Source organism: Dipodomys spectabilis, unplaced genomic scaffold (genome assembly GCF_019054845.1).
Source record: "Dipodomys spectabilis isolate Male_0828 unplaced genomic scaffold, ASM1905484v1 ptg000096l, whole genome shotgun sequence".
NCBI classification, from domain to species: Eukaryota; Metazoa; Chordata; class Mammalia; order Rodentia; family Heteromyidae; genus Dipodomys; species Dipodomys spectabilis.
The window spans coordinates 32988585-33015814 of record NW_024870773.1 but is presented as its reverse complement, the minus strand read 5'-3'; the positions used below and the strand labels follow the sequence as shown (position 1 = coordinate 33015814).

General features: G+C 38.3%; 1 protein-coding gene across 2 annotated transcripts in view; it reads right to left on the bottom strand.

Moving 5' to 3' along the window:
- The window catches only part of Spidr (scaffold protein involved in DNA repair), a 312386-nt gene that overhangs the window by 49774 nt on the left and 235382 nt on the right, over positions 1 to 27230 (bottom strand). For both annotated transcript variants that reach the window (XM_042686014.1, XM_042686013.1), the window contains exon 11: positions 7442 to 7582. In XM_042686014.1, coding sequence (XP_042541948.1) covers positions 7442 to 7582 — 141 coding nt within the window. The remainder of the gene's footprint in view (positions 1 to 7441; positions 7583 to 27230) is intronic.

The following is a 27230-nucleotide window of genomic DNA, read 5'->3' as shown; positions in this document are numbered from 1 at the left end:
AAATAAGTATATGGAGACTTCCTTGTGTTAGAATTAGTGTAAGTGAAGCAAAGCAACAAATATACAAGATATGAATGAACAGTTGAAGGCTTTGGAGGGTTATAAATTCTAACTATGATCTGTATGACTTGGTACTAGGACCTCACACTTTCTAAAGTGCTATTTCTTTGAAATAAAAATGATAAGCTCTATTAATCTTTTGATAGAATCATTAATAATAGACTTCATTGTTCTAAAATGTATCTATTCCAAAGGAAATGTGTTGTTGACCTTGTATTACCCTCCAAAATGCTGTTAGATAACACATACACGTACTCACATACACACTGTCTAAAGACAGAGGGTGAAACTCAATGATACTTGTTTAATATGAGCAAGACCCTGGTTCCATCCCCAGCACTGTGGGAAGATGGGGGAAAAAAAGTCACTGTCTGGATGATCAGAGCCCACTATATTAATAAAGGATCTTCAACTATATTTATTATACTTAGTCAAAAACGTATGTTACACATCTTGCAAACAGATACAGATCTGCCAGTATATTTGTAAGAAAACGGTTTAAATAACCAAGCTCTCTCATAAGGAAAAGATGTTGAAATAGAAAAACTATTTATTTATACAAAGCTAAAACAGAAGCCCACTTTACATAGTCTAAAAGGCAAAGGAATAGCCTCAAACTCTAAAAAGTCTTAAACAAGTCGTTTAAGGATTCAGGTGGACCTGTTGCAACAATGAGAAGTACAAAATGTCATGTCAAAACCAGCTTTACAATGTCGGGGGGGGGGGGGGGGAGGGGGGGTATGATTGGGTGGGAGGGAGGGGGGAGGCTGGGAAGGGAGGTGAAGGGTAAACAAAGGAGGAGGCTGCAATGCTTGGTAAGAAATGTATGCATTATCCTGCCCATGTAATTGTAACCCCTCTGTACAGTATGTTCTCAAATAAAATAAAATTAAATTAAAAAAAAAAAAAAAAAAAGATGCAAGACACTGGAAAAAAAAAAAAAAAAAAAAAAAGATTATTTTATCTGGCTCTTTCATTTTCAGATGGGTGCCATATCTACTGGTATTTGGAGCAGAGCTACAAAGTCAAGTTTCTTGGGCTCATGTTCAAAACCATTTTACCGTACAAAAAGTGTGCATATGTCCTCAAAACAGAGAATACCATAGCAGAGAAAGAAGGGTTTGTGGATTGCTCACATAAACAAGTCTATAAGAAATTATACCAATAGAAAGGTACATCAGAACACAAGACAATACACTATATAAACAGCTAAAAAAAACCCTGATGCCCACCTATTGATTATCAAATGGGGTAAACTTTGAAAACAGTTGCTTCAGGTGACCTTTCTAATTACTGTTTTTATTGTTATTTTGCTTCTCTGCGCAATGGTTAAGCATGAACCACAGTTTTCCACTCATAAAAGACAATGGAAGATTTAATTTGACTTGAAATAATATTGGCAGGAAACACATGGCACAGAGAAAAAAGGGGAAAATACAAAATGCCCCAGCATACTGATGGAGGGCTTTGCAGGATGTGTCCACTTCTGCTCTTCTTGTGCACACTGGCTCTCACCAGTCAGTGCTTCCTTATGGGATGCTTTTCTTTCCTTCCAGAAACTTGAGTGAAACCACCAGGGCATCATTTTGAAGACCATGATCTGAGTATCTGGAGCCCCTGTCGAGTCACACCCTAGCCAGCTACCCCATCTTTGACTTGGGCCTCCTCGGTAAAACAGGATGGGAGCACAGTCTATGCTTTCTTTATTAACTTTTGGGATGACTAAATAGGACAGTGAAACAAAAGTACAATGCATGCAAAAAAATTGCACAATGCAAATGCCCTGACTCTTTACCTTACTATTAAACCTGACCAGGGCAGCAACCTCTCTTTAACTTCTACCACTCTTTACAGGGTTAGGTAAAATAGTGATTTATACTGTGGAATTGTCTTCTTTTCCCGCTTGATTCTGGTTGTTGGCCCAAGGCTTTCCTCTCTTCTTCTAGGTCACTAAACCTTATCCTATCCCCTGAGCAGCCTGGACAGGGACTGCCCTCAGGTCTGGACCTTTGGAGCTGTCTCTGCAAGTCTCCTCCCAGTTCCACGCTACTGTGGGAGTGCTAGGATCACAGTGTGGGTTGGTTTGTACTTAGCTTATGCCACGGCTCCTAACAGAGCTCTGTACATACCAGAAATTCAAAATTAATTAGCAATGGTTCTGTTCTTCCCTCAACAGAAGTTTTCAAACTTGTCCTCATCCCACTATATCTCTACTTCCTGTAAATAATAAGGATAATCTTATTCCATTTTAATTTTTTTAAACTCACTTCTCTCCTTCTTGTAGAAACTCCTTAAGTGATATCAATTTTTCTAGGGACAATGTAAAAAAATCCCCAATACTATGATTTAAAACTTGATCTAATGGATTTTTATAACATGACATATTCTGGTTTGGGGTAAATCTCCCAAACCACCAAAGGAACTAGCCAGGAACATAGGAGTAATTTAATGTTTGTTAGATAAATGACACAATTAACTTTCCTCTTTTTCTCTTTCCCTTTCTCTTTCTTTCCTTTCTTTCTTTCTTTCTTTTTCTTTCTTTCTTTCTTTCTTTCTTTCTTTCTTTCTTTCTTTCTTTCTTTCTTTCTTTCTTTCTTTCTTTCTTTCTTCCTTTCTTTCTTCCTTTCTTTCCTTCCTTCCTTCCTTCTTTCTTTCTTTCGTCCTTTCTTTCTTTTTCTTTTTCTTTTTTTCTCCAGTCATGGGGCTTGAATCTGGGTCTGGATGCTGTCCCTCAGCTCTTCAGCTCAAGGCTAGCACTCTATCACTTGAGCCATAGCGCCACTTCCGGCTTTTTCTGCTTATGTGGTGCTGAGGAATGGAACCCAGGGCCTCATGCATGCCAGGCAAGCACTCTACCACTGAGCCACCTTCCCAGTCCCTTGTTTTGTTTTTTAAGATAGGGTCTCAATAACAAATAAGCAAGCAAAAAAACCTAAGGGTGTCTAGAATTTGGTTTCCAATTGGTGATCTTCTTCCTGCCTCTACCTTCTGATTGCTAAGGTTTTGGGTGTAAGCCACATTGCCCAACTGAATTACCATATATATATAACTTTCTCTTTTGCATGTATCTCTCTTAATCCTACTTTTAACTAGTCCCAGATCTTGTAACATCTTGTAACATATCATCAATGTGAAGAGACTTGTCTTTCTGCCACATCAAGCTGTTTAAAGAATTTGTTCTTGCCTCTTTTATTAAATCTTCTGAGAACAGTCAGCTAACACCGAGGTAGTCACTTAAATCACCAACCAACTGCCCCACTACTTATCCTACCCTTTTCTGGCTCAAAGGGATGCATTTCAAGGTCAAAGACTATGTCAGTTGTCACTTTGAGCACTGAGAAATAAATAACTCTATGCACTCAGTACTAATTAAATGTTCTTCAAAAATGAGATGATTTTACTTTACTCTAAAAGAATCCTTTAAAAGTCTACATAAAATAGCATCTATCAAGTAACATTCTGTTTTAGATCAAGAAATTAGAAGTATTAGTTTAACGAATTAGGAAGTTTTTTTTTAAAGGATTTGTGAACGGAAATGTTACTTCATTCCCTGTCAAACAAAATGATTTACTAGGTATTGTTTCTATATCTAAAATAGATGAACATATTTCAGCATCTTTCTTTTTCTCATGTTTGTCCTGTTATATAATAACTAAATCATATAGTAATCACAGTAAAGTTGGGTGCCATTGGCTCACCCCTGTAATTCCAGCTACTTGGGAGGCTAACATCAGGAGGATTACAGTTCTAGGTCCGAGACCTATTCTCAACCAGTAGGTGGGCATGGGGGTGCATGCCTGTCAAAATAGGTACCCACAGAACATTGAGACTGAGAAGATTATAGTTCTAGGTCTAAGAAAAGGTCTAAGATACATGTTAACTGAAGAAGCTAAGTGAATGGCACACACTTGCCATCCCAGTTGGAACAGGAAGCTTAAAATAAATGGATCCAGACATATGCCCTGGTTAGAAGTAAGACTATCTCAAAATAACCACCATAAAAAAGGAAAAGATGTGTTGCTCAGTAGTAGGGTGCCTACCTAACAAATAAAAAGGCCTGAGTTCAAAACCAAATACCACAAGCAAACAAACAAAACAATAAGGATAATAAAATTCAAATACAGAATTATGGCACCAAAGCAATGTGATTTCTCTTTTAAGTTTGCTATGCTGGACTGCTAAGCAGTGCAGGTCACTCAGGAGGACAAAAGGTCAGGGACTGCTCCTTGGAAGAAGGTCCTTGGACAAGGGGCAGTGAGAGCTCTGGAAGTAAGGCCTGGGTGCAGCCAGTGTCTTGTCTTGCCAGGTTTTAAAAACTAGACATTTTGACTAGTCAGTGTAAACAGTGAGATCTACCTTTCAGAGGAAAACAAAAGCTATATGGGCTATCTTTCAGCAAGCTTTCTCAATGGAGGTAAGGGATCTTGAGATGCCAGGAGAGCTCCCTGGCCATAACTCTCTTCTCATGTGGCCATCAAGCAGCAAGAAGGGATGATTAATGCTCCAAGGAAATCTAGTAGACTACAGAGATTTAAAGAGTCTAGGATCTACTCAAATCTATAACTATCTTTCAACTGAAAAGTTATTTTCTGTATTAGATATTAGTATTTAACAATTAGTCATTTTAGCTTTTTTCTAGAAACATACTTTGTTAAGGTTTTTCAAGAAGTAGATTGTTAAAAGTTTATGAGAGTTGCTATGAAACATAATATTTTAGGACAAAAAAATTGGAGAGAGACAATATTGTGTTTACTGGGCCATGGGTGGATGACTGACAATGGATGATGTCACTAATAGGCAATTATAATATCCAGCATTCCAAAACAATTTAATAATTTGTTTTGAAGAACTGTAGCTTCGAAAAGAACAAAACGGCACTAAATATTTATGTGGATGGCCATATGCCAGTATAAAGTTAAATGCATAAAATAATGAATCCCAATCTAAAAAGGCACCAACTATTGTGTCAGCAACCTAAACATGGAAAGGGGATTAGAAGATATTAGTAAATCAGGCTGGGAGCAATCATTTCCTCAGCATGTGTGAGGCCTTGAAAAGTTTACTGGCAAAAGACTTATTTGAACTGAGTGCATTTCCCACGGTAAAACCATGTCCATAGAAATGTAGATGGTAGTAACATATCCAAAGAAATGTGTAAAAACTAGGTTAAATTTTAGGTTCAGGATGGTGAGAAAACGAAAACTCTATGGAACCAGAGACTCCAGTGTTCCAGGCCTCAGGAGAATTTCCACAAGAAGGTAGGTCTAGCATTTTCTAGCCAGAGCAGATCTCTAGGCTTGGACTGTTTTGTGCTGGGAGCCCATTCAGGTCCTTGATGGGCCCAGGTGGGTGACTCATGTGTGGAGTTCATGGCAAGCAGCATGCTGCCCTAAAATGGCTTTGCTGGAGTAATGTTATCTAGTTGATCTCATGACAGAGATCTTATTTTACCCTAATACACTTAGCCATAGATGCTAGTGAGTCTGAAACTGCTTACAAAGAATATGCTAACTGAGGATAGGGTTCATATGCCTCAGGAACATGTCTAGATATGCTTTTAAACATCAGGCAAATTGACCCTTTTCAACACAGGATCCTAGCCCCCCTCCCATCCAATTATATTACAATACAGGCACTTTTTTTTTTGATAGTTCTTTCTTTTTTGTATGTTCAATTATTGTAAAGGTGATATACAGATTGGTGATATACAGGATTGTAGTTGTGTGCCAAGTAAGGTAATAAGTACATTTCTTTTTTTTTTATTGTGAAGATACCATAAAGAGGGGTTAAAATTACATGAGCAAGGTAATGAGTACATTTCTTATCAAGCATTGTTGCCTTCTCCTTTGTTTCCCCTTCCCATCTCCCCCCACACACACTCCCTAAGCAACTTTTTATAAAAAAAAACACAACAAAAAAGGAAGCACTTGTTTTAAGATATATCTATATAACCAATATAACATTTTTGTATTTACTCAAGGCTAATAGGGGATTTGTTTATAATATTCCAGGAAAATAAGTTCTCGGGCAGAGTTGATGTCTACCTTCATGGTGCCACAGTAAAAGCAGACAGGTCATGTGGCTGAGGCCTATAGGAAAGCTGTTTAGTTATTGAGTTCAATTAGGAAAACTGTTCACAGTTTAGAATGGTCATATCAGAAAAGTCTTTAGGGAAATTGTCAGGAAATGATAATTAATGCTTCAATCAAAATATACTCATAAAGGGCTTCCTTTGACTTAGATACTATTATAAGCTCATATTACTATAATTAAACAAAATATCAGTATCAAGAGGGCTAAAGTAAAACTACTTTAATAAAGGTCCAACAAAATTGAAAAGTTTCCAATTTACTTTTACAACTAAACATATGATAAAATAGTTCTATTAAAAAGTTTCTTCTTTTCATAGATTAGGATGATTATTGGAGAGGTAACAGCCACAGTTCAGGCCAGATTTATGTACTACTGCACCTCTGTCTATGCAAAACATTTTAGGGCAAAGTGTCATATACTTACAGAGAATGAGCTTGTTTTTTACTATGGAAAACCAACAGCATAACAACTTAGACAGTTTTGCTTCTATCTCAGAAAATCTTTTTCACTTAAAATTAGATTCTTCTTTACATAAACTATAATGCAAAGATGCATTATTATTATAGTTAGGAAAACATACAGAAAACAAATCTTTAAAGCTGAAAACCACACATATACTTAATATTTTGTCTTTCTTCTCTACTTCACTTCATTACAAACAGAGTATTCAGACTACATTAGTCAATTATAGGATGCTGAAAACTCTGGTCAACTAGTGAGGCAGAGGTAGAGACCACTTGTGAAAGTCAGGGAGACAGAAGACAGTTTCCTGAAGGTTGTTCCCATAAACTAGGTCCCTGGCCACACAATAGGACGAGAGGATCAATGAGTAAACAATACTCATAAGCAATTTGATATTCTTGCATTTTGTTATCCTTATTCTAACCTGAAATAGTATTCAAAAAGGTATTAACAATTTTACTGTCACTAAAATTCATTAATTTCTATAAACAGACCACAAAAAATAGTATATTTGTGATACAAATGTAAACACTACTTTTTGTACCAGACACATGATTTCATTTAGATGTCATGTCCAGGAGACTTATGCTGTTTTCAATACCTATTTTCCTTATTAATTTCAATAAAATTATGAATCACTAAACATGCATAATCCTTTTTATTATCAATTATGTATTTCTAGAGGTATTTTATAGGTTCCACTCACCCTTATTTCACAGGCAAAGTATGGGATGATTCCAGCATACTGTCTTTAAAGATAAAATTAGAGATCAAAGACTAATGAAAGAACTGGAACAAACTGTATAATCTTCCAGAATGTCCTCACCTTACTCTGGTGGCCTTCTGCAGAACCTTCACTCCCGTCAGGCTGCAGGGCTTTCCTTCCAACTCTCTGATCTTTGAGACAGCTCCCTCCATGTGTACTTCACCAAACATTCTATAGGCATCTTGTACTAGAAGGCATAGTCTGTTTAAAAAAATTAGCATTTAGTCTTTGAGGAGATAAAGAGATCATATTTCCTTCTCTTTAATTAGGAATCCATTGTAGTCATCTTCATGAATGGTTGAGTCAAGGCAGTTGGACTCACACATATGTTGCTTTGATTTAGAAGTGTAGGTATTTAGATCATTAACCACAAAATAAAGACACAACTGTCTACTGTCATGAAATTCTAAGCAAAATATAAATGAAAAGATGACCATCCTCTAACTTGCCACTTATTTTGGGTCTTCTTTAATTTATGTTAGCAATGCTTGTCGTATTCAGAGCAGAGTAGTTTTCAGATTTGAGCTCATTCTCCTTGGCAAATTTATTATTTTTTTATTTTTGCTGTAGTTTTTTATTTTGATGAAGTCTTACAACAAAATGAAACTTTTTAAAAAGGTATGTCATGGAGTTTAAAAATAGTAAACTATACTACTACAAAATGGATTGTGGGACAGAAAACAATATTAAAGATAAGAATGTAAAAGAAAAGAACAAATGATGAATAAATAATGAACCTTTGAAGTCATGAGTCTTAAGTGCTACACTGGTAAAAGGTACAAAAACTATATTTCTTAGTGAAATGTCCTAGAGACAGAGAAGTATAGTTTGTAAGAGAAGCAAATGGAAATATTGTCAGGAAGAAAACATCATTTTTGGAATAACAGTGTGTCATAAAATAAGATCAAATAATGATGTTCCCACATAAAAATTACTAGACACAATCATGATGTGGGAAGAGTCTGAAAAAATAACTAAAGCCAGGTGCTGGTAGCTCACATCGTAATACTAGCTACTTTGAGGATCTCAGTTCAAAGCTATCCCAGACAGAAAAATCTTCCAGATTTTGTCTTCAATTAACCGGAAAAATGCCAGGTTGGAAATGTGGCTCAAATAGTAGAGTGGCAGCCTTAAAAAAAGAAAGCTATTAAAAGAAAGAAAGAAAGAAAGCTATGATCAAGAAAGCCTAATCACAGTGTGAGGCCCTGTGTTGAAGTCCTGGTATGGGTATGTGCAAAACAAAACAAAACATCCCCAAACTGAAGATCTACTGAGTACACATGATATTAGAATTAACAGGTACAAAATTCAGAACAAATATTTTAAAAACATAAAAATTGCAAACACATGAATACAGGGCAAGAGCTATACAAAACTACTTAGAAGGTTTGAAAAAGAACAAAATAGAACTGTTAGAAAGGGAAACTATGCTTATTGAAATAACAAACTAAGTGTGTAAAAGCTACATTTTATCAGAAGAATGTGTATATGTTCCCAAATACACTTCTGGAAAGGTCACCCAGAAAACAGTTTAAGAGTTGAGAGAAAAAAAATACAAGAGGGGTGAAAATATACAGAGGACAGAATGAGAAGCACTAACATAGGCCTATTGGGAATCCCAGCAGAAAGAACAAAATGGAGGAAGAAGTGATCATTTATAATTTAGTGACTAACAACTCTTCTGGAATAATTTAAGAAACAGGAAGAAACACAAATACCAAAGCAAGACAAATGTTTGCGATGGTACTGTAATTTAGCAGATAGAACACTAAAGATAATGAAAATTTAAAAGAGCATATGAGTTTGAAAAAATTATTATTATTTTATTATTTAGTGTGGCAGTCCTGGGGCTTAAACTTAGGGCTTGGGTTCTGTCCTGAGCATTTTTGCTCAAGGCTACCACTCTAGAACTTGAGCCATAGTTCCACTTAATTTTTTTTTTTTTTTTTGTGGTTAATTGGAGGTAAGAGTCACACAGACTTTCCTGCCTGGGCTACCTTGATCTTCAGATCTGATCCTCAGATCTCTTGATCCTTCTGAGTAGCTAGGATTACAGTTGAGAGCCACCAGCATCTAACTAAGAACATCTTCAAAAGAATAAAAATTAGATTTACAGTAACCTTCCCAGTAGTCATGACATAAGTACAGCCAAAGTTGCACCTCAAAATGGTGCAACAAAATCGTAATCAAGGACAGTCATAAATATTCGCATTAAAAAAAACTGGGGGCATTTTCCACATAAACTACATTTGTTCATTACTAAGGTGATTATTAAAATAATTTCTAAATTAGAAGGAAATTTTACAAAAGCCTTTTATGTAAAAAGGTTTGAAATACAAGAAGGACCAGTGGTAAAACATATAAACAAATAAAATAAACATAAGATAAAAATAACATAACCATTAATATTATTTAATGAGTACAGACTTGGAAAGATGAGATCAGATGGCATGAAAATCAAGTAAGTACAAAGGCTCCCAGGGTATCATTCCATGCCTGAAGCTAAGATATCAAGCACAATACACATGGTGAAATTTCAAGAAGAGAAAGAGAGAATATAACTTCCAAATCCCTGGTGGGAGAAGGGGAAGAAATGGAATGAGAAATATAGGTATGTAACAACAACAGGAAACATAAGGAAAAAGTATAAAAAAGCAAGAAACATAAAGTAATGAATAGGATCCCGGACTTAAATCTTTATATATTAGAAGTAGAATAAAAGATATTTAAAACTGTCAGTTAAAGGAATTTGTCATGTCATTTCAATGAAGAAAAAAATAAGACTACTCACAAGACTACTCCTAAAGTACAGGAAAGTTCAAAGTAAAAGGAGAGAAGAAAGAAATTCAACAAATATTAACCAAAGAAGGTTCAGGAGAGTAAACAGTTTCAAGAGAGAAAGCTCATGCCTGTAATCCTAGCTATGCACGAGGCTGAGATCTGAGGATCAAGGTTCAAAGCCAGCCTGGGCAGGAAAGTCCAGGAGACTCTTATCTCCAATTAACCACCAGAAAACCAGAAGTGGTGCTGTGGCTCAAGTGGTAGAATGCTCACCTTGAGCTGAAGAACTTAGGGACAGGGCCCAGGTCCAGAGTTCAAGCCCCTGACCAATCAAAAAAAAAAGAAAAGAAAACAACAACAAAATAATAGACCACTAATATTCAGAATGTTTTAATTTACTAAGGAGGCAAAGAATGTTAATCAGAAGATAAAGATTTAGAAAACGTAGCTGGGCCTGGAGGTGTATACCTCTAAGCTAGCAGAAAACAGAGGCAGGAGAATAGCAAGTTTGGGGTCAGTCCTGGCAAAGTTAGAAAGACCCTTGTTTCAAAAACAAAACACAAATGCAAGTGCTATAAAGATTTGGTTCAAGTGGTAAATGCTTGTTTGCATGAGTGAGGCCCTGGGTTCAATCCTCCATTCAAACAAAAATGATTTATAAAATATTCAAGATGCCTAATGAGTCTGATTTGCTAGATGAACATTAGGAAAACCATAACAATTAGAAAAAGTCATTTGTCAAGTGTGCATGGAATATACATAAAAACTGATCAACTGTATAGCCATAAAGCAAGTCTCAGGAAAGCGTGGCTCAAAGTGGTAGAGCACTAGCCACGGTGTGAAAGAGCTCAGGGACAGCACACAGGCCCAGAGTTCAGCCCCATAACTGACAAAAAAAAAAAAAAAGGAAATTTCAAAGAACCTGTATCTTACAGGGACACATTCTCTATGATGCAATTAAATGAGTAAAGAAGCTAAAAAATATGCATTAAAAAACCTTACATTTGGAAAATTTATATCAATAGGAAATCACAGTAGACTAGCCAATAGTTAATAAAAATACCACTCATTAAAATTTATACATTAAGATGTATTGTATTCAGCTGGGTGCCAGTGGCTCATGCCTGTAATACTAGCTACGCAGGAGACTGAGATCTGGGGATTGCAGTTCAAAGCCAGTGTGGGACTCTTATCTCTAATTAACCACCAGAAAACTGAAAGTGGTGCTGTGGCTCAAGTGGTAGAGTGCTAGACTTGAGCTGAATAGTTGAGGGACAGCACCCAGGCCTACAGTTCAAGCCCCACAACTGACCAAAAACAAAAGAATCTTTATTATCTTTAAGTACTTGTATAAAGGAGTTGCAGTTTATGAAAACACTATATCTTTTTTGTTGTTGTTGTTGGTCATGGGGTTTGAACTCTGGGACTGGCTGGTGTCCCTCAGCTCTTCAGCTCAAGGTTAGTGCTCTACCATTTGAACCACAGCAGCACTTACGCCTTTTTCTGCTTATGGTGCTGAGGAATTAAACCCAGAGCCTCATAAAGTTTTTTTTAAAAAGGAAAAAAATCATTACTGATGAAAAATAAAAAGTTATGGCTATGTTAAAGAATTGATAGCTTTCCATACTATAAAACAGTATTTTTCCTATTTACATCTTACAATCAGTAAGTTCTACAACAAATCCTTGTTAATTCCCTCAGAGCTTCACAGCGAACCCTGAAAAAGCTCTTGTGAAGTTTTACATTCTCCTCTATTCTAGATGTGTTAAAATTTCACACTGAGGCCCAATAATCTTGGATTTTCTAGTCACAAAATCTGAGTTTTCTGTACTGCCAAGTTATATTGGATCTCCTGTTTCTTATACCCCACATCTTTCCTCCTTAGAGGATTTCTTCAGTTAAGGAGCTCACAGCTTCTAGACTGTTGAAAGGGGAATGGTAGAATGAAAAAATTTGGAACCATGAGCCAGGTGTTCATGCTTACAATCCTAGAAACTCAGAAAGCTGAGGTCTGAGGACTGTGGTTCCAAGCCAGCCCAGGCAGGAAGATCTATGAGACTCTTATCTCCAGTTAACCATGAAAAAGCTGAGAGTGGCGGTGTTTCTCAAGAGGTAGTATGTTAGCCTTGAACAAAACAAGCTCAGGAAGCTGGGTGCTGGTGACTCATGCCTGTAATCCTAGCTACTCAAGAGGTTGAGACCTGGGGATGCAGTTCAAAGCCAGCCAGGGCAGGAAAGTCTGTGAGGCTCTTATCTCCAAGTAACCACCAGAAAACAGGAAGTGGACTGGCCACTAGCCTTGAGCTGAAGAGCTCAGGGACAGCACCTATGCCCAGAGTTCAAGCCCCACTAATAACAAAAGAAAAAAAAAAAAGCTCAGGGACAGCACTAGGCAGAGAGAGGAGAGAGAGGAGAGAGAGGGAGAGGAGAGAGAGGGAGGAGAGAGAGAGAGAGAGAGAGAGAGAGAGAGAGAGAGAGAGAGAGAAGAAAAAACATTTTGAAACCATGAAATTATTGGCACTTTGTCCTCTGATTTTAAGGCCAATTGGCTGGGTATCAATTTCCAGATCGAAACTAATTTTTCATCCACCATCCAATATCGCTTTCTCTCTGTTGCCTCTTTCTGGGAGCTGAGGACTGTTTTAAGTTTCCTGAATGCTAAGTGAGAGCAGGAACAACACTATACATTCTTTTCTTTTCTTTTTTCTCTATGGGGCTTGAATTCAGGGCCTGGGTACTGTCCCTGAGCATTTTTTTGCTCAAGGCTAGTGCTCTTCCACTTTGAGCCACAGCTCCACTTCCAGTTTTCTGGTGGCTTATTGGAGATAAGAGTCTCAAGGACTTTCCTGCCTGGGTTGGCTTTGAACCATGATTCTCAGGATCTCAGCCTCCTGAATAGCTAAGATTACAGACGTGAACCATGGCACCTGGCTACAAGTACACATTTTTATGTAGAGCTTATGTCTTTCTTTGTATGTGACCATGTAAAGGTCTCCTTAACCCTACTTGCCTTTTTACCTGACAACTCTAAATCGGGAGATTGAGGCGGGGCATTGGGAACAGGACTCAGAGATGGAACCTGGTTATATTTTCTGCTGAGGAGCCCCCAGGGTTTCTTATAGGAAGATAGATAGCTCACTATACATGATGACATTAATGCTTGCTTGTGATATTATTTTAAATCCCCATAAATAAAAATACAAAGTTCCCTTCTTTTTAGTTGTGCTGAGAAGGGAGAGGTGGAACCTAGGTACTATATTTGCCTGAGGTTTTGTCTTTATCTCAAACAAGCAAGGAGGAGAACTTTTGTTTGTTTCTTTCACCTTAGAGATGATTTGTCACCATTCTAGTCCTTCTCCCTTTGTTCATGCCTGACCACACATGCTCTCCTAGCTTGTTCTGCTCAAGAGTTGTGGCTCAGTGACATGCTGGCTCATGCCCAAGGCAGAGTCAGTCATCCTCTCCACTGGCTCAACTGGATTGGAACTGGCATTAAAAAAAGTCCAAACGAGAGCTAGCTTATCAGTGGCACACAATGAATTCCTTGTCAATGCTTCTCCTAAAATCAGTGCTGGTAGGACAAGTCTGGGCAGAAAAGGGACCCATGATCAACTTGTTTTTCCTGACATCTGAAATTTACTGTAAATTATATCATATTCAGTGCAACCTAAGTGGTTTTCCAGGGAGGAAGTTTCAGGTTAGAAACTCCAGATTTCCCAAAAGATACTTACATGTATGGCTTGAATTTACTTCATCTGAATATGAAAATAAGGGCTATAGTAGCCATTAAAGTGATTTGCGTAACATATGGCTAGGTTCACTAATGGTACCGGGAAATAAAATCTTACCTTGATAAGCACTTAAGACCAATTTTCATAAGAAAAATTTACATTTTCACAATATTTTTTGTATATGTCTTGTTAGATCATTTATGGATTTGTTTGCTATTTTATTAATTTCTTTTGGCAGTACTGAGGTTTGAACTCAGGCTCTTGTGTTTTCTTTTTTCTTTTTTTCTTGGTTGTGGGGCTTGAACTCTGGGCCTGGGCTCTGTCCCTCAGCTCTTCAGCTCAAAGCCAACGATCTACCACTTGAGGCACAGAGCCACTTCCAGTTTCCTGGTTGGTTACTGGAGATTAGAGTCTCATGGATGTTTCTGTCTGGACTGGCTTTGAACCTCAATCCTCAGATCTCAGCCTCCTGAGTAGCTAGGATTACAGGCGTGAGACACAGACGCCTGCTGGTCCTTGTGTTTTCTAGTCAAACACTCTCTCACTTGAGCCAGGTCTCTAGTCTCTTTTGTTTTCTGCACTTTTTTAGATGGTGTGATTTTTGCCTAGTGTCAGCCTAGACTGAGATTGTTCTACAACTTTCCACTGTAGTGGATCATGGGAACATTCTACTATGACCAGCTTGCTGAGGTACAGTATTGCTAATTTTTTGCCCAGGCTGGCCCTGAACCATGATTCTCCTGATTTCCACCTCCCAACTAGCTGCAATTATAGGCATAAATTACTGTTCTGGCTAGCCCTAGTTGCTGTTTTTCTTTTTAAATAATTTTTTATTGAGATTAGGTGATTATAAAAATTTCACAGTATTATAGGACAGTAATACACAAACACATTTTTTTTTTGGGGGGGGGGCGGTCATGGGGCCTGAACTCTGGGCCTGGGCGCTGTCCCTCAGCTCTTCAGCTCAAGGTTAGCGCTCTAACACTTGAGCAAATAAGAAATGTACATATCACCCAATATGGGTAAAATAGTTGTATTGTCAAAGCTTATAGAATTCACAAACTTTAATAGACCAAGATAATAACAATTTGATTGTGAAGGTTAAAATGTGTTTGTGTTGGGCTGGGAAGGTGGTTCAGTGGTAGAGCGCTTGCTTTGCATGCATGAGGCCCTGGGTTCGATTCCTCAGTACCACATAAGCAAAAAGAAAAAAGCCGGAAGTGACGCTGTGGCTCAAGAGGTAGAGCGCTAGCCTTGAGCTGAAGAGCTGAGGGACAGTGCCCAGGCCCAGAGTTCAGGCCTCACGACCGGACCCAAAAAAAAAAAAAAAAAAAAAAAAAAAGAATTCAGTGATAAAACCAATTTGTTTTTGACATCCAGATCTAAGCTAAAGCAATCATGAAACATTACATAAGAGAGTTGCAAAAGTGAAATAGAATGAAAATTTAAGCATATGTGACATAAGTATCTCTGTAAACTTTACGAAAGTGGAGAATTGGCAGCCTAATTTCTGGAGCTAAAGCTCCACCAGTGCTCAAATTCAGGTGAAGCTCATCTGTTCTGTACTAATGGAATGCTCTATATCTTTGGATTCAATTTTGACTAGTCAATATGAGTACTGAGCACTTGAAATGTGGCTAAGGTGAGAACAGTTTTAAATTTTATTTGATTTTAATTTGCTTAAACATAAACATAAATAATCAATGTGGCTTGGGATCATTTAGTGGGCATTCTAGTTTAAAAGCATAAGTACTAGAGGAACCAGGAAACTACTTTGGGGAAATCAAGCTTTTGAAGAAATGATAAGAAGCTTTTGAAGAATGATAAGAAATGATAGATATACTAGGAAGTCCAGAGCATACATGAAGAAGATATTTCAAATAGACTTCCATGTGGTAATAAAAACAGCCTGGTACTGGCACAAGAATAGGCCTGAGGACCAATGGAACAGAAGATCCAGAAATGAACCCACAGACCTATTGCCACCTGATATCTAATAAGGGAGCCAAAAACACAGGATGGAAGAAAGAGAGCCTCTTCAACAGAGGGTGCTGGCAGAACTGGCTATACACATGCAGAAGAAAAATGCAGCTAGATCCTTACATATCACCCTAAACCAGAATCAACTGCAAATGGATCAAAGACCTCAATGTAAGACCAGATATCCTGAAAATATTACAGAAACACTAGGACTCCTTGGCATGGGTTGAAACTTTCTAAGATGGAGAATCACAACAAATCAAAGAAAGACTGGATAAATGGGACTGCATTAAACTGAAGAGTTTCTATATGGCAAAGGACATAGCTATTAAGGCAAAAAGATAGCCCTTAGAATGGAAGAAGGCTTTACTAGCTATACAGCATACAAGGTCATCATATCTAAAGTGTACTTAGAACTCAAAAAGTGAAACCCCCCCAAAACAAACCCTCCAAGAAACAACAGCCCCGTTAATAAGTGGGCTAAAGGCTTAGAGACTTCTCCAAAGAAGAAATAAGAATGGCCAATAGACACATGAAGAGATGTTCAATATCTCTGGCCATAAAAGAAATGTAAATCAAAACAGCATTGAGATTCCACCTCACCCTAGTTAGAATGGCCATTATCAAGAAAACTAACAATAACAGATACCAAAAGGGAATACGACTACACTGTTGGTGGGAATATAAACTTGTTCAACCACTCTGGAAAGCAGTATGGAGGTTCCTTAAAAGACTAAACATAGAAGTTTCTCATGACCCAGCAATCCCAACCCTGGGCATTTATCCAGTTGACCACAAACCAGGACACATTAAAGATAGCACAACCATGTTCACTACTTCTATCAGAAAGAATGATATTGTCCCATTCATAAGGAAATGGAAAGACCTGGAAAAATTATATTAAGTAAGCCAGATCCAAAAAATCATAGGTTGCATCGTTTCCCTCATTGTAATAATTACAATGTGCCTGTAATCTACAAGTATAACCAATAGGAGTAAAAGACAAAAAATTAGACTTGGACATGATTAAACAGGACCCTAAACATTCACAAAGTGAAACCAAAGGAGGCTATTCTTAGGAGAGGATCACAAAGGCTCAATAGCTATGTGCTTATGATCATATATAATGATGCATATTGAAATGAATTTCAAAAATGGAAACAGGTGGTTTTTTATTTTACTTTTTGTGGTTCTTTTTCTTTTCCTTCTGTTTTTCCCTTTTTGTCACTGTTTTTTATTTCTGTACCTTTTACCTTGTATGTATGTTTATCTGGTAGGGGAGGGGAAGCATAGAAATGGTGGGATAAAGGGTGAAATAATTCAGCAGTAATACTCACTAGACACTATGCTGGAAGTGAATTTTACAGCTTGGTGGGGGAGGAGGGTCAGGAGGAGAAAAAGTGGGAGAAAATGAGGAAGGGGGTGACACTGTTGAAAAAGAAATGTGTTCAATACCTGACTTACGTAACTGTAATTCCTTTGTACATCACCTTTACAATAAAAGTAAAAAGAAAATAGAAAAAAGAAAAAGAACCCTAACAGGCTTCCATTTAAATATTTCCAATTAGACTTTATCAAAGCCTGTATATACCACATACAATTATTACATATTATATATGATATATGTAAAATGATATAAAATGGCAAATCCTTTGTACAACTACTTAATGATAATTTAAAAAAATATTGTAAGTCAGGTACCAATGGTTCATGTCTGTAATCCTAGCTACTCAGGAGGCTGAGAACTGAGGATCATGGTGTATAGCTAGCATGGGAAGGAAAGACTATAAGACTCTTACCTCCAATTAATTGCCAAAAAAGCTCATTATAGAATATGTAAGTCACAAAGTACCAATCTTAAGCAAAAAAACAGTGGCGTGCCCAGGCCCTGAGTTCAAGCCCTAGGACCACCCTACACACACACTGTCTCTGTATGTATATGTGTATATATATGATATAATATATAAGACATTAAATAATAGAATATTCTATTAAATCATAGTATATAGAATATATATATATATATAAAATTTACACCTGAGACATGTATTCTCCAAACTGACCTTGAACTGGCAATCCTTCTTTCTTAGCCTCTGTAGTGCTGGGATTACAGGTGGGTGCCCAGTAGCCTGATAAATATATTTTCTAATGGCTGTTTTGAAATCTTTGCTTTAGCCTAAAAGCTTGCTCCTTCTAACTCCTCTCCTTCCCTTCCTTTCTTTCTTGCTATGGTTGACTAGACTTGCTTTGATGTCATGATCTTCCTGACTCTCAGGATGCTGATACTACAGGTGTGTACCACTGTTCCTGGGTCTAAAAGCTTTGTCCATCCCCCTCTCCCCACATACACAACATGAATAGGTCACATGTTATTTATTTTTGCCTCTTTATTTTTTCATGACAAGTAGATATTTCTGATAATATTTTGTAGCAGTACTGGAACTAGTTCCTCCTAGGCCTGAGGCTTGTTGTTATTGTTGTTTATATGACTCTGTAGTGACTTGTTTGAACTAACCATTTGATATTTACTTCCCATGCAGTATACAGTCTTGGATGTTTCTGTTCATATTTTTGTTCCCCCCTTTTTTAAAAAACATCTTTTTACATGGTCCCCTAGAGATTGTACTCAGGTCTGAAAAAGCCACTTACTGGTACAATGTAATGCTTAAGCTCTTTGATTGATTCAAACTCAACTCCAAATTTGAACTTGTGTATACAATTGCATATGTGGTATAGAGGTGTCAAAAGCTCAAGGAATGTAGGTTTTTGTTCTTCCTTCTTTAGGCACAGCTGGGGTTTTCCAGTCTTCCTGGGGCATTAAGGCATTGGTATGTCTGACTGCCAAGGATGGTTTTAACTCTTGGCTTCCCCAGGGTACCCCTGGGTCTGAGTGGCCTACTTGCTCATCTATAGTGGTCAGTAGCAGTAGTGAAGCTGCAGTGCCAGTGAGACCTTCAGCCCGTGCTGGCTGATCTTGTTCTTCAGGTCCTCATAGGCTGCCCTGGCTGCTTTTGAGTGGGTACAATTGAGAACTTGTGCCTCCTAGCCTTTACCACTCCAAGGTCTGGCTCTGATCCCCTGAGGGCTCATCTATCTCTTTTCTCTGATTCTCTCTGTAAACTTATTGCTTTGCCATTTTTGGTTGCTAAGTATCTTGGAGTTATATACACAGACTTTCTCTCCATCAAGATCCATACTATTTTCAACATAAAATTGGACATGGACTTTTCCTCTGTCCTATAAGTGAGGCTCCCTTAGGAAGTGCTACATTATGCTTCCCTTTTGCTGTCTTCCTCCCTGACTAGAAATTTGATTTTTTTTTGTTGTTGTTGTTGGTCATGGGTCTTGAGCTCTGGGCCTGGGAGCTGTCCCTCAGCAATTCAGCCCAAGGCTAGAAACTCTACCTCTTGAGCCACAGTGCCACTTCCAGTTTTCGGAGTGGTTTATTGGAGATAAGAGTCTCAAGGCCTTTCCTGCATGGGCTGGCTCTGAACTGTGAGCCTTAGATCTTAGCCTCCTGAGTAGCTAGGATTACAGGCATGAGCCACCATACCTGGCTGGAAATTTGATTTTTAATAACATTATATAGAAATTCCTCATTATTTAGCTGTAAGGACTAGTCTTTCTGTTTAGTTCTACTTTCCCTTATTTCTGTGGTCTTAGGATCTGTCTACTCCCAAAATCATATATGACCCTTGATCCATAACCCACTCTGCTACCAATTCATCTCGTGGTGTCTATACTACACTGTGGCTCTACTCCGGGGGATACAATCAAGAAGATAGCTAATTCTGCTAAGCTCCAAGTATAGGGGACCTTTTACTCTAGAAGGGGGTGGGGTGAGGGCTGGCCACTATTATCTCTTGCAACTCAATAAATGGCCTGCCGGCCAAGAATATTGATGCAACTTTTCTACCTTAGCTCATCTATAGATTTAAGACTTCATATGAGGGAAGGAAATCCAGAACAGCAACACCCTTGCCATAGTACTTTAGAGCAGTAGTGACATGCTAGCAGATGAGACCATTTTCTCCACTCTCAGTTCATATGAAATCAAAATTTTGATAAGTATTTGAACAGAAAGGATCTAATGAGGGGTAGTGAGAGAAGGGAGGAGGTGGGGAGAGGCTCCAATACATCATCTACTGGGAGAGCATAGATAGATGGCACTCAGAGAGGCACAGCAGAGAGTGAAAGCACTGAGGCCTATACAAAGAGGCTGACTTTACTAGGGAGGCGGGTGGTGAATAAAGGGCGTTTATGGCAGTTTGCCCACCTCTTCCCATCCACAAACAAATGTTGAGGTGTCACTCAAGGGCATCAGCTGGTTTCTAGAACCTTCCACCTAGAGACCACAATTTCAATACATGAGCTTTTGGGGGGAACACTTCATATCTAGCCTATAATTTGACTAAAAGGAGTGAAGCTGTAAAAGTAGTGCCCACAAGCCATATCCACTAGCTTATTTGTTTTCTTTGGTTTACACAGTATTAAAATATTTCTAACTTAATAACAAATTAAAAATTAGAAGATTTTACATACATTCAAGTTTTTCATTATCTTAAATCCAGAACTCTGCTGGAACTCTCCCTTGCTCTTCTCTTCTTGCTTAGTCTTTATTCCCCCCTCTCCCCTTCAACATCCTCTTTGTCTCCTTGGCCCTTGCTGGCATGTGAGAATGCATTAGAGAAACAGTTTAAGGTAGAGACAGAAAAACATGGTCATAAATGACAGGTGAGGTACAGGGAGAGCCTACCCAAGCTGAGGTTTCAAAGAAGTAAGTGGTCAGAGAAAACAGAGCAGCCTCAGATATATCTCCTTTCAGAGAACAGAGCTCTGGAATGTGTGACTTTAGTCAGGATGTAGTCAAGGCTTCCGCTGATCAACAGTGAACCTCGAAGTCCAAATTGCTCGGTGGAGATATGACTTGAAACATGTAGCAGAGATAATACAAGTACACAGGGTTAGGATACTGGCCAACCTGCCCTCCAGGCTGAGATTTATAAGACTGAGACAAGTCCCTAGAAACATTTACTACATCAGCCAAGGATGGTTAGATAGACCTGTATCCTTACAGCAGGCTGCAACTCTGGCCACAGCACCATGGTTCACAGAGGAGATGCTATAATATCATGTGCCTTGCAGGTCAACAAGCAGACACAGTCTCATCTTTAGCAGGCTCCGAAATGCTGGGAACTAATGGCTAGCCAAGCCACAGGGGAAAGAGGGTGTCAAAGGATTTGACATTTTAAAGTTGTGCAATGGATTAGTATTCATAACATTGACCTTCCACTTTGGGAAGCAGATTGAATACATCCTTTGGCGGGTCTGCCTCTGAGCAAGGCAAGCATGCACATTCAGTCATACCTAACTTCCTGTTGCTGGTGACAGGCGAGGCTGAGCTGTGGGTGATTTCTCTTGCCTGTGAGCACTGAGCACTGCTGGTGGGTACTGTGAAACTCAAGTGAGAGACATTCCTTTTCCAAGGAGTCATCAGTATAAATCAGTGTTTAGGATAGAAAACTGAAAAATGTTTCACAGCAAGGAAGTAAGACTTTTTTATTCAGTGATGCTTTGCAAGTCTTTTTGTCTGATTGTTCAAAAATTAATTGATTGATTCAGTAGCCTTAGTATATAGCTCAGGCTGATCTTGAACTTGTAATCTTCCTGTCTTTGTCTCAAGAGTGTTGGAGGTATGGGCTAACACACCTGGTAGAAGTAGCAATCTTAGAGGTTAGAATCAGAGCCCCCAAAGCGCACTCATTCTATGAGACAGAGAGCTCACCCCTCTAAAAGATCTTGGAATAACAATGACAGGTAAACTGCACCTATTCAATATTAAGATCAGTATTTTTCACACTTCTTAAAATATACACCCTTATTCAGGTTACAGCCTAGAGAAGAGCCTCCATTCTGAGCTCTGCAGCTAGTTAAGGGATCAGGGTTTGGGTTTGGGAGCTTCAATCTTCACCCCTGTGCAATCCAGCACTTGCTTCACACTCAGCCAAGTGCTGGGACCTCTTCAAAAATCTACTAAACAATCTGCTTCCTTCATCCATCAGGAAAATTCACGTTGTCAGAAATCTCCACTGAATCTTTATAGAAGGGGCGACTGCTGTGGGTAGAGGGGCTCAGAAGGAAGAGGCTGTGAGTAGCATAAGGCTTATTATGAAAACCAATTTGTGATGAGTGTTATGACACTAACTTAATTGTTTAGCTTCTGTAGTTTTGCTTCGAAAGGTGAAGTTCCATTCAGGGTAGAGCCACAAGTAACCATGAAGTTGTCCACTGTCTGTAGATTGTTCTAGGACTAGAATTATTCCTAGCCAGTCACACTCCATCACTCCCAAATGAGAAGACACCACAGTGGTCAAGAAAAAGATTCACAAAGGGAAAAAAAAATCATTTAAATAGGGATACAGGTGGATCCACTGCACCAATGAGATGTACAAGTTGTTAAGTGGAAAAACGAACTTTACAACTTTGGTGGGGTGGGGGGAGGAGGATTGAGTGGGGGGCGGGGGGTGGATGGGAAGGGATGGGAAGGGGAAACAAAAGAGGAGGCTACAATGCTTGATAGGAAATGTACTCATTATCTTGCCCATGTAATTGTAACTCCTCTGTACAGTATTTTCACAATAAAAAAAAAGAAACAGATTGACAGCTGAGAGTGGTAGAAGACTGTTTTAATCCCAGCACTAAAGAGACTTAGGAAGGAATATTCTAAATTTGAGGCCTGACTAGACCAATAGGACCCTTTTTCCAAAATCAAATCAAATCAAGCCAAAGTAAATAAAACAAAACAAAACAAAAACAAAAACAGATTCACAGAAAATAATCCTGTTTTAGTCATCAGAAGCCATTAGCAGGACCGTACCCATTTCTGAGCCATGAGGGTAAGGCCTGCACCATGTTAGAAGAATCAACTAAAAGCTGTGTCTAATGAAGCCACTTTCAGTGCACTCTCGCAATATAAAATCATACACATAAGAGCTCTGTAGTTCAATTACAGCTGTATCATGTTGGAAAAATACTAGTCATTGAGAAGTATTTATTTATTTATTTTTGTAGTGTTGAGGTTTGAACCCAAGGCCTTGTACATAAAAGGCAAAGAGCTCTACCATTATAAGAGCTCATAACTAGCTTAATGTCCCATTATGTCTACTAGATAATATTTCAAAAATTACAAAAAAAATCCCATGATCTTTTTCATCTGTAAAGATAACAGAAAAAAAAAAATCACAAGGAAAGCAAACTAGAGGCTTGTAGAGGGCTATTTGTACTGGAGTATAATTAATTCCTCTTTGAAAATTTCAATGCCCAACCCCCCTTTCTGTGTAACTTCCCCTTCTTTCATTCACTGGCTCAGTTTTATAGCTCCACGAGTAAGGGAGCAAGGGAAACGTGTGTGTCAGCGCATGCATGTGTGCTGAGAGAAGGGAGATTAAATGACCATGTGGGTGTTTACGTGAGCGATGGGGGCAGTTCTTAGCAGTCCACCAAGAATTCCGGGAATCAGAGTCAGGCCGGGCTGTTTTACTCTAGGTCACTGTCAACTACAAGCAGTCGCAAAATCAACAAGGAGTTTGCTTTCCACACCATAATCTCTTATGAAGTCTCAACCCAAGGAAGAGAGAAAAAAACTTAGAGAGGGGCAAAGGGAAAGGAAGCTGAAATGGAAAGGAGAGGAGGGGGACAGAGTGAGAGTATGAGGGGAGCTCCCCAGAAGAGGGGAGGAGGGCTGAGCTCCTGCAGCCGCCTCCAGACTGGAACTGGAGACAGCAGGACATTGTGTTCCTCTCCTCAAAAACAACCAGGCGCAGGCTCCCAAAGTAAACAGTTAATCCTGTTTATCTTTTTAACATGAGATGTTAACAGCACAGTTTCTGCTGCACATAAATGTGGTTTTTATTCATTTAAAAATCATATTTATTTCTTTGCTGAAATGTGACATGTAAGCTTTTAATATCCGTGAATAGGACAGAATACCAATCTTTTTTTGGTAAATATGATTTAACAAAGAATAAAGCAAGAAAGGTTTTTTAAATACTCAACATCCTCTTTATTTGTGCATGATACTGCATTATTGAAATCAGCAACAGCCTGCTGCAGCTTGGTCTTTAAGCAAAGCCCAAATGAAACCACCACTGAGAGACACTCAGTGCCAGCCTGGACTTTGACTTTTGGTTACTGCTTTTGAAGATAAGGCATCATATCCTTTGATGCTTAACTATAGCCCAAGATCCTGGGCCTACATAATACAATTACCAGAGGGTTTAGAAGTTATGTTTCCTATAACCCTGTTCTACCCCTTCCCTCTGGAAAACATTAACCTATCCTTTCTAAAATTTTGCCATTTCAAAAGTGTATGAAAATAGAATAATTTAGTGTAATCTTTGAAACTGGATTACTAACTTTAGCATAATCCTCTGAATAATATAAGGTTATTCTCTTTTATTTTTGTAAAATAACATTATTTTTATTTATTTGTATTGTATATTTATTTATTTATAAAATATTATTTCACCTATGCTTTTCTGTAGAAAAATATACATTACATAAAATGTACCATTTTAATCATTTAAAGGTATACTGTCATGACAATACATTTGTAATATTCTGCTACTATCAGTACTTTCTGGTTCCAGAGCAGTCACCCCCAGTCTCTCCTTCCCGAAGAACCAAGCAACATCTTTCTTTCTCTATGGATTTGCTTAGTCTAGATAACACATAAATGGAATCATATAACATATGGCCTTTTATGCAATAGCTTCTTTTTACTTAACTCTACTTTTTACTTAGCTTACTTTTTATAGTGCTACTGCCTTGGCCTCACAAGTGCTGGGATCACAAGTGTGTGCCACCATACCTTGCAGATGCTCATCTTCTCTTGCCATGATTGTAAATTATTCTTCCTATTCCTTTGCATTCAGAGTAATTTTCCTTTTACTTTATTTTAGCAACCACATTCTATTTTGTATTATAACAATATGAGTATATCTCTTTTTTTTGGGGGGGGGGGGGTCCAGTCATGGGGCCTGAACTCTGGGCCTGAGTGCTGTCCCTCAGTTCTTCAGCTCAACACTAGCACTCTACCACTTGAGCCACAGTGCCACTTCTGGCTTTTTTCTTTTTGCTTATGTGGTGCTGAGGAATCGAACCCAGGGCCTCATGCATGCAAGGCAAGTGCTCTACCACTGAGCCACCTTCCCAGCCCCTGAGTATATCTCTTCTATCTCCTTTTAGACTGGTAGTTTCTTGAGGGCAGAAATCATAGTTCTTATTCCCCCTGTGCCTACCAGAGCTCTTTACTCAGAATTATACCTTACAGATGACCAATATATGATTGTGGTATCAAGCTGAGTTAAAGTTATTATTGAGCTCTTGGGGAATAATAGGTACTAAAATACTTTATGCAGTAGTTCATAAACTAAGATCTGCATATTATTATATAGTATACAAATAGTAAGGGAAGTATTAGTGTCTAGGTAAAGTTCTAAATTAGAACAATAAAGAAAAGGATAGAGGGAAGAAGGACAGGGTTGAGGGGGAGGGTGGGTTTAGTCTAAGAAAGTTATTGCTCAAAATGTGTCTGCCAGCTTGGTAACCCAAGGTAGCTTATTCTCCAGTCTACTCTTAAATGAGGGGTTTTGCTATTTCCCTTTTCACTTGCCTCTTCCTTATTGAAAGATTTTTTTTTTCCCCCTTGGAGGTGGGGTGGGGTAGTAGGTGGTCCTAGAGCTTAAAACTCGGCCTGAGAACTGTCCCTGAGTTGGCTTTGAATTGTGATCCTTAGATCTCAGCCTCCTGAGTAGCTAGGATTACAGGTATAAGGCACCAGCGCCTGGCTTTATTAAAACCTTAAAGGATAACAATAGAAATACAACCATGGGCTTTGTGTTATGGTTATATCAAAAGCACATTACACATTTCTATAGCTTCCTCTGGCTACCAAGTAGTATATTGGTAAAACCAAGTTATAGACTTTCTCAATCAGGGGACTGTGAGGGATCGAAGCCCCCCAAATTCCATGACCCCATTATCTATGGATCAACAGCACAGATAATGAATGTGCACTCTTGGGAGAACTGAGAAGCCAGTCACTTGATTAACTTCCAGAGCTCTGCAGTTCCAATATGGGAGCCAGCTAAGAGTCTACCACTATTGGAGAGTGTCTCTTGGTATAACAAGAAGCATAGTGTTGAGTTGTGCTGAGACATTTACTTCTAAATCAGGGTTTTTAATTTAAAGCTGACTAACTGGCCTACAGGCTAGTCCTATCTAATGCCATAGCTAATAAATTATCTGTGTTGTGAAGTACACATACATGTTCTACCTGCTCTGACCCTATTAAACAAAAAGCAATCTTGGCAAAATGAATACATAAAAAGTTTTTTTTTTCTATTTTAAATACCAATGATAATTTTGTAAATTCTTCTAAAATTCTAAGAGTGATTGTTCTAGGAACAGTCTCAACAAGAAATATTAAATGGTTTCAAATATATTTTGGGGGTTGGGAAAGATGAGGGAAAATGATGGAAGAGATGACATCAATGTCATCTGGCCTAACTTTTCAACATAGCATGGTGAGTAGACACACTTGGCCTCCTTGCCATTCCACAAACACATCATGCATATCCCTGTCTCACATGCTCTAAGATACTTTCTCTGCTGTGTTCACACAGCTTCATGGCTTGCTTTCATGCCTTTAGGATCTTTACTCAAATGCTAATTTTTTCAGTGAGGCTGTACTTGTTACTCATGTAAAAATAGCAACCCTATACCTCTATTATTCCTTCTCCTGTTTTATTTGAAGATGTAATCATTATTGCCTTCTTAGACTGTAGCTATCTGTTGCCATGTTCTTTCAAAACAAGGAAATTCCAATGCCTGTGAATTTTGTTTCAGTGTTGTATCTCTATTACCTAGAATAATGTGACACCTAGTAGACACATAACAAAAATTGTTGAATAAATGTTGACTATCCTTCCAAATTCTTCTTTTTTTCTCTAGGAACTGTGTTCACATTCTTACCCTACTTTTATAGAGTTGTTGATCTTTTCCATACAAATTTTTCTGAGTACTTCAAGTATGGCTCTTCTGAAATGGTCCTTGAATCTCTCTGTCCCTCTTAGTGCTCTGTTCTTGGTCACTAGTCTGACAGGTCTGAATTTCTGAAATAGCCTGAGTATTTCTTAGTCTTACTTATATACTTCCATATTTCATTTAATCTACAGCAGCCAACCACAGTGATCTCTTCAAAACAGATTAGATGCCATCCATCCCATGCTGAACACCTTGAAAACTTATAATTGTCCTTGGAAGCTTAAACTGACATCCCAGTTCCTTTCTGTGCA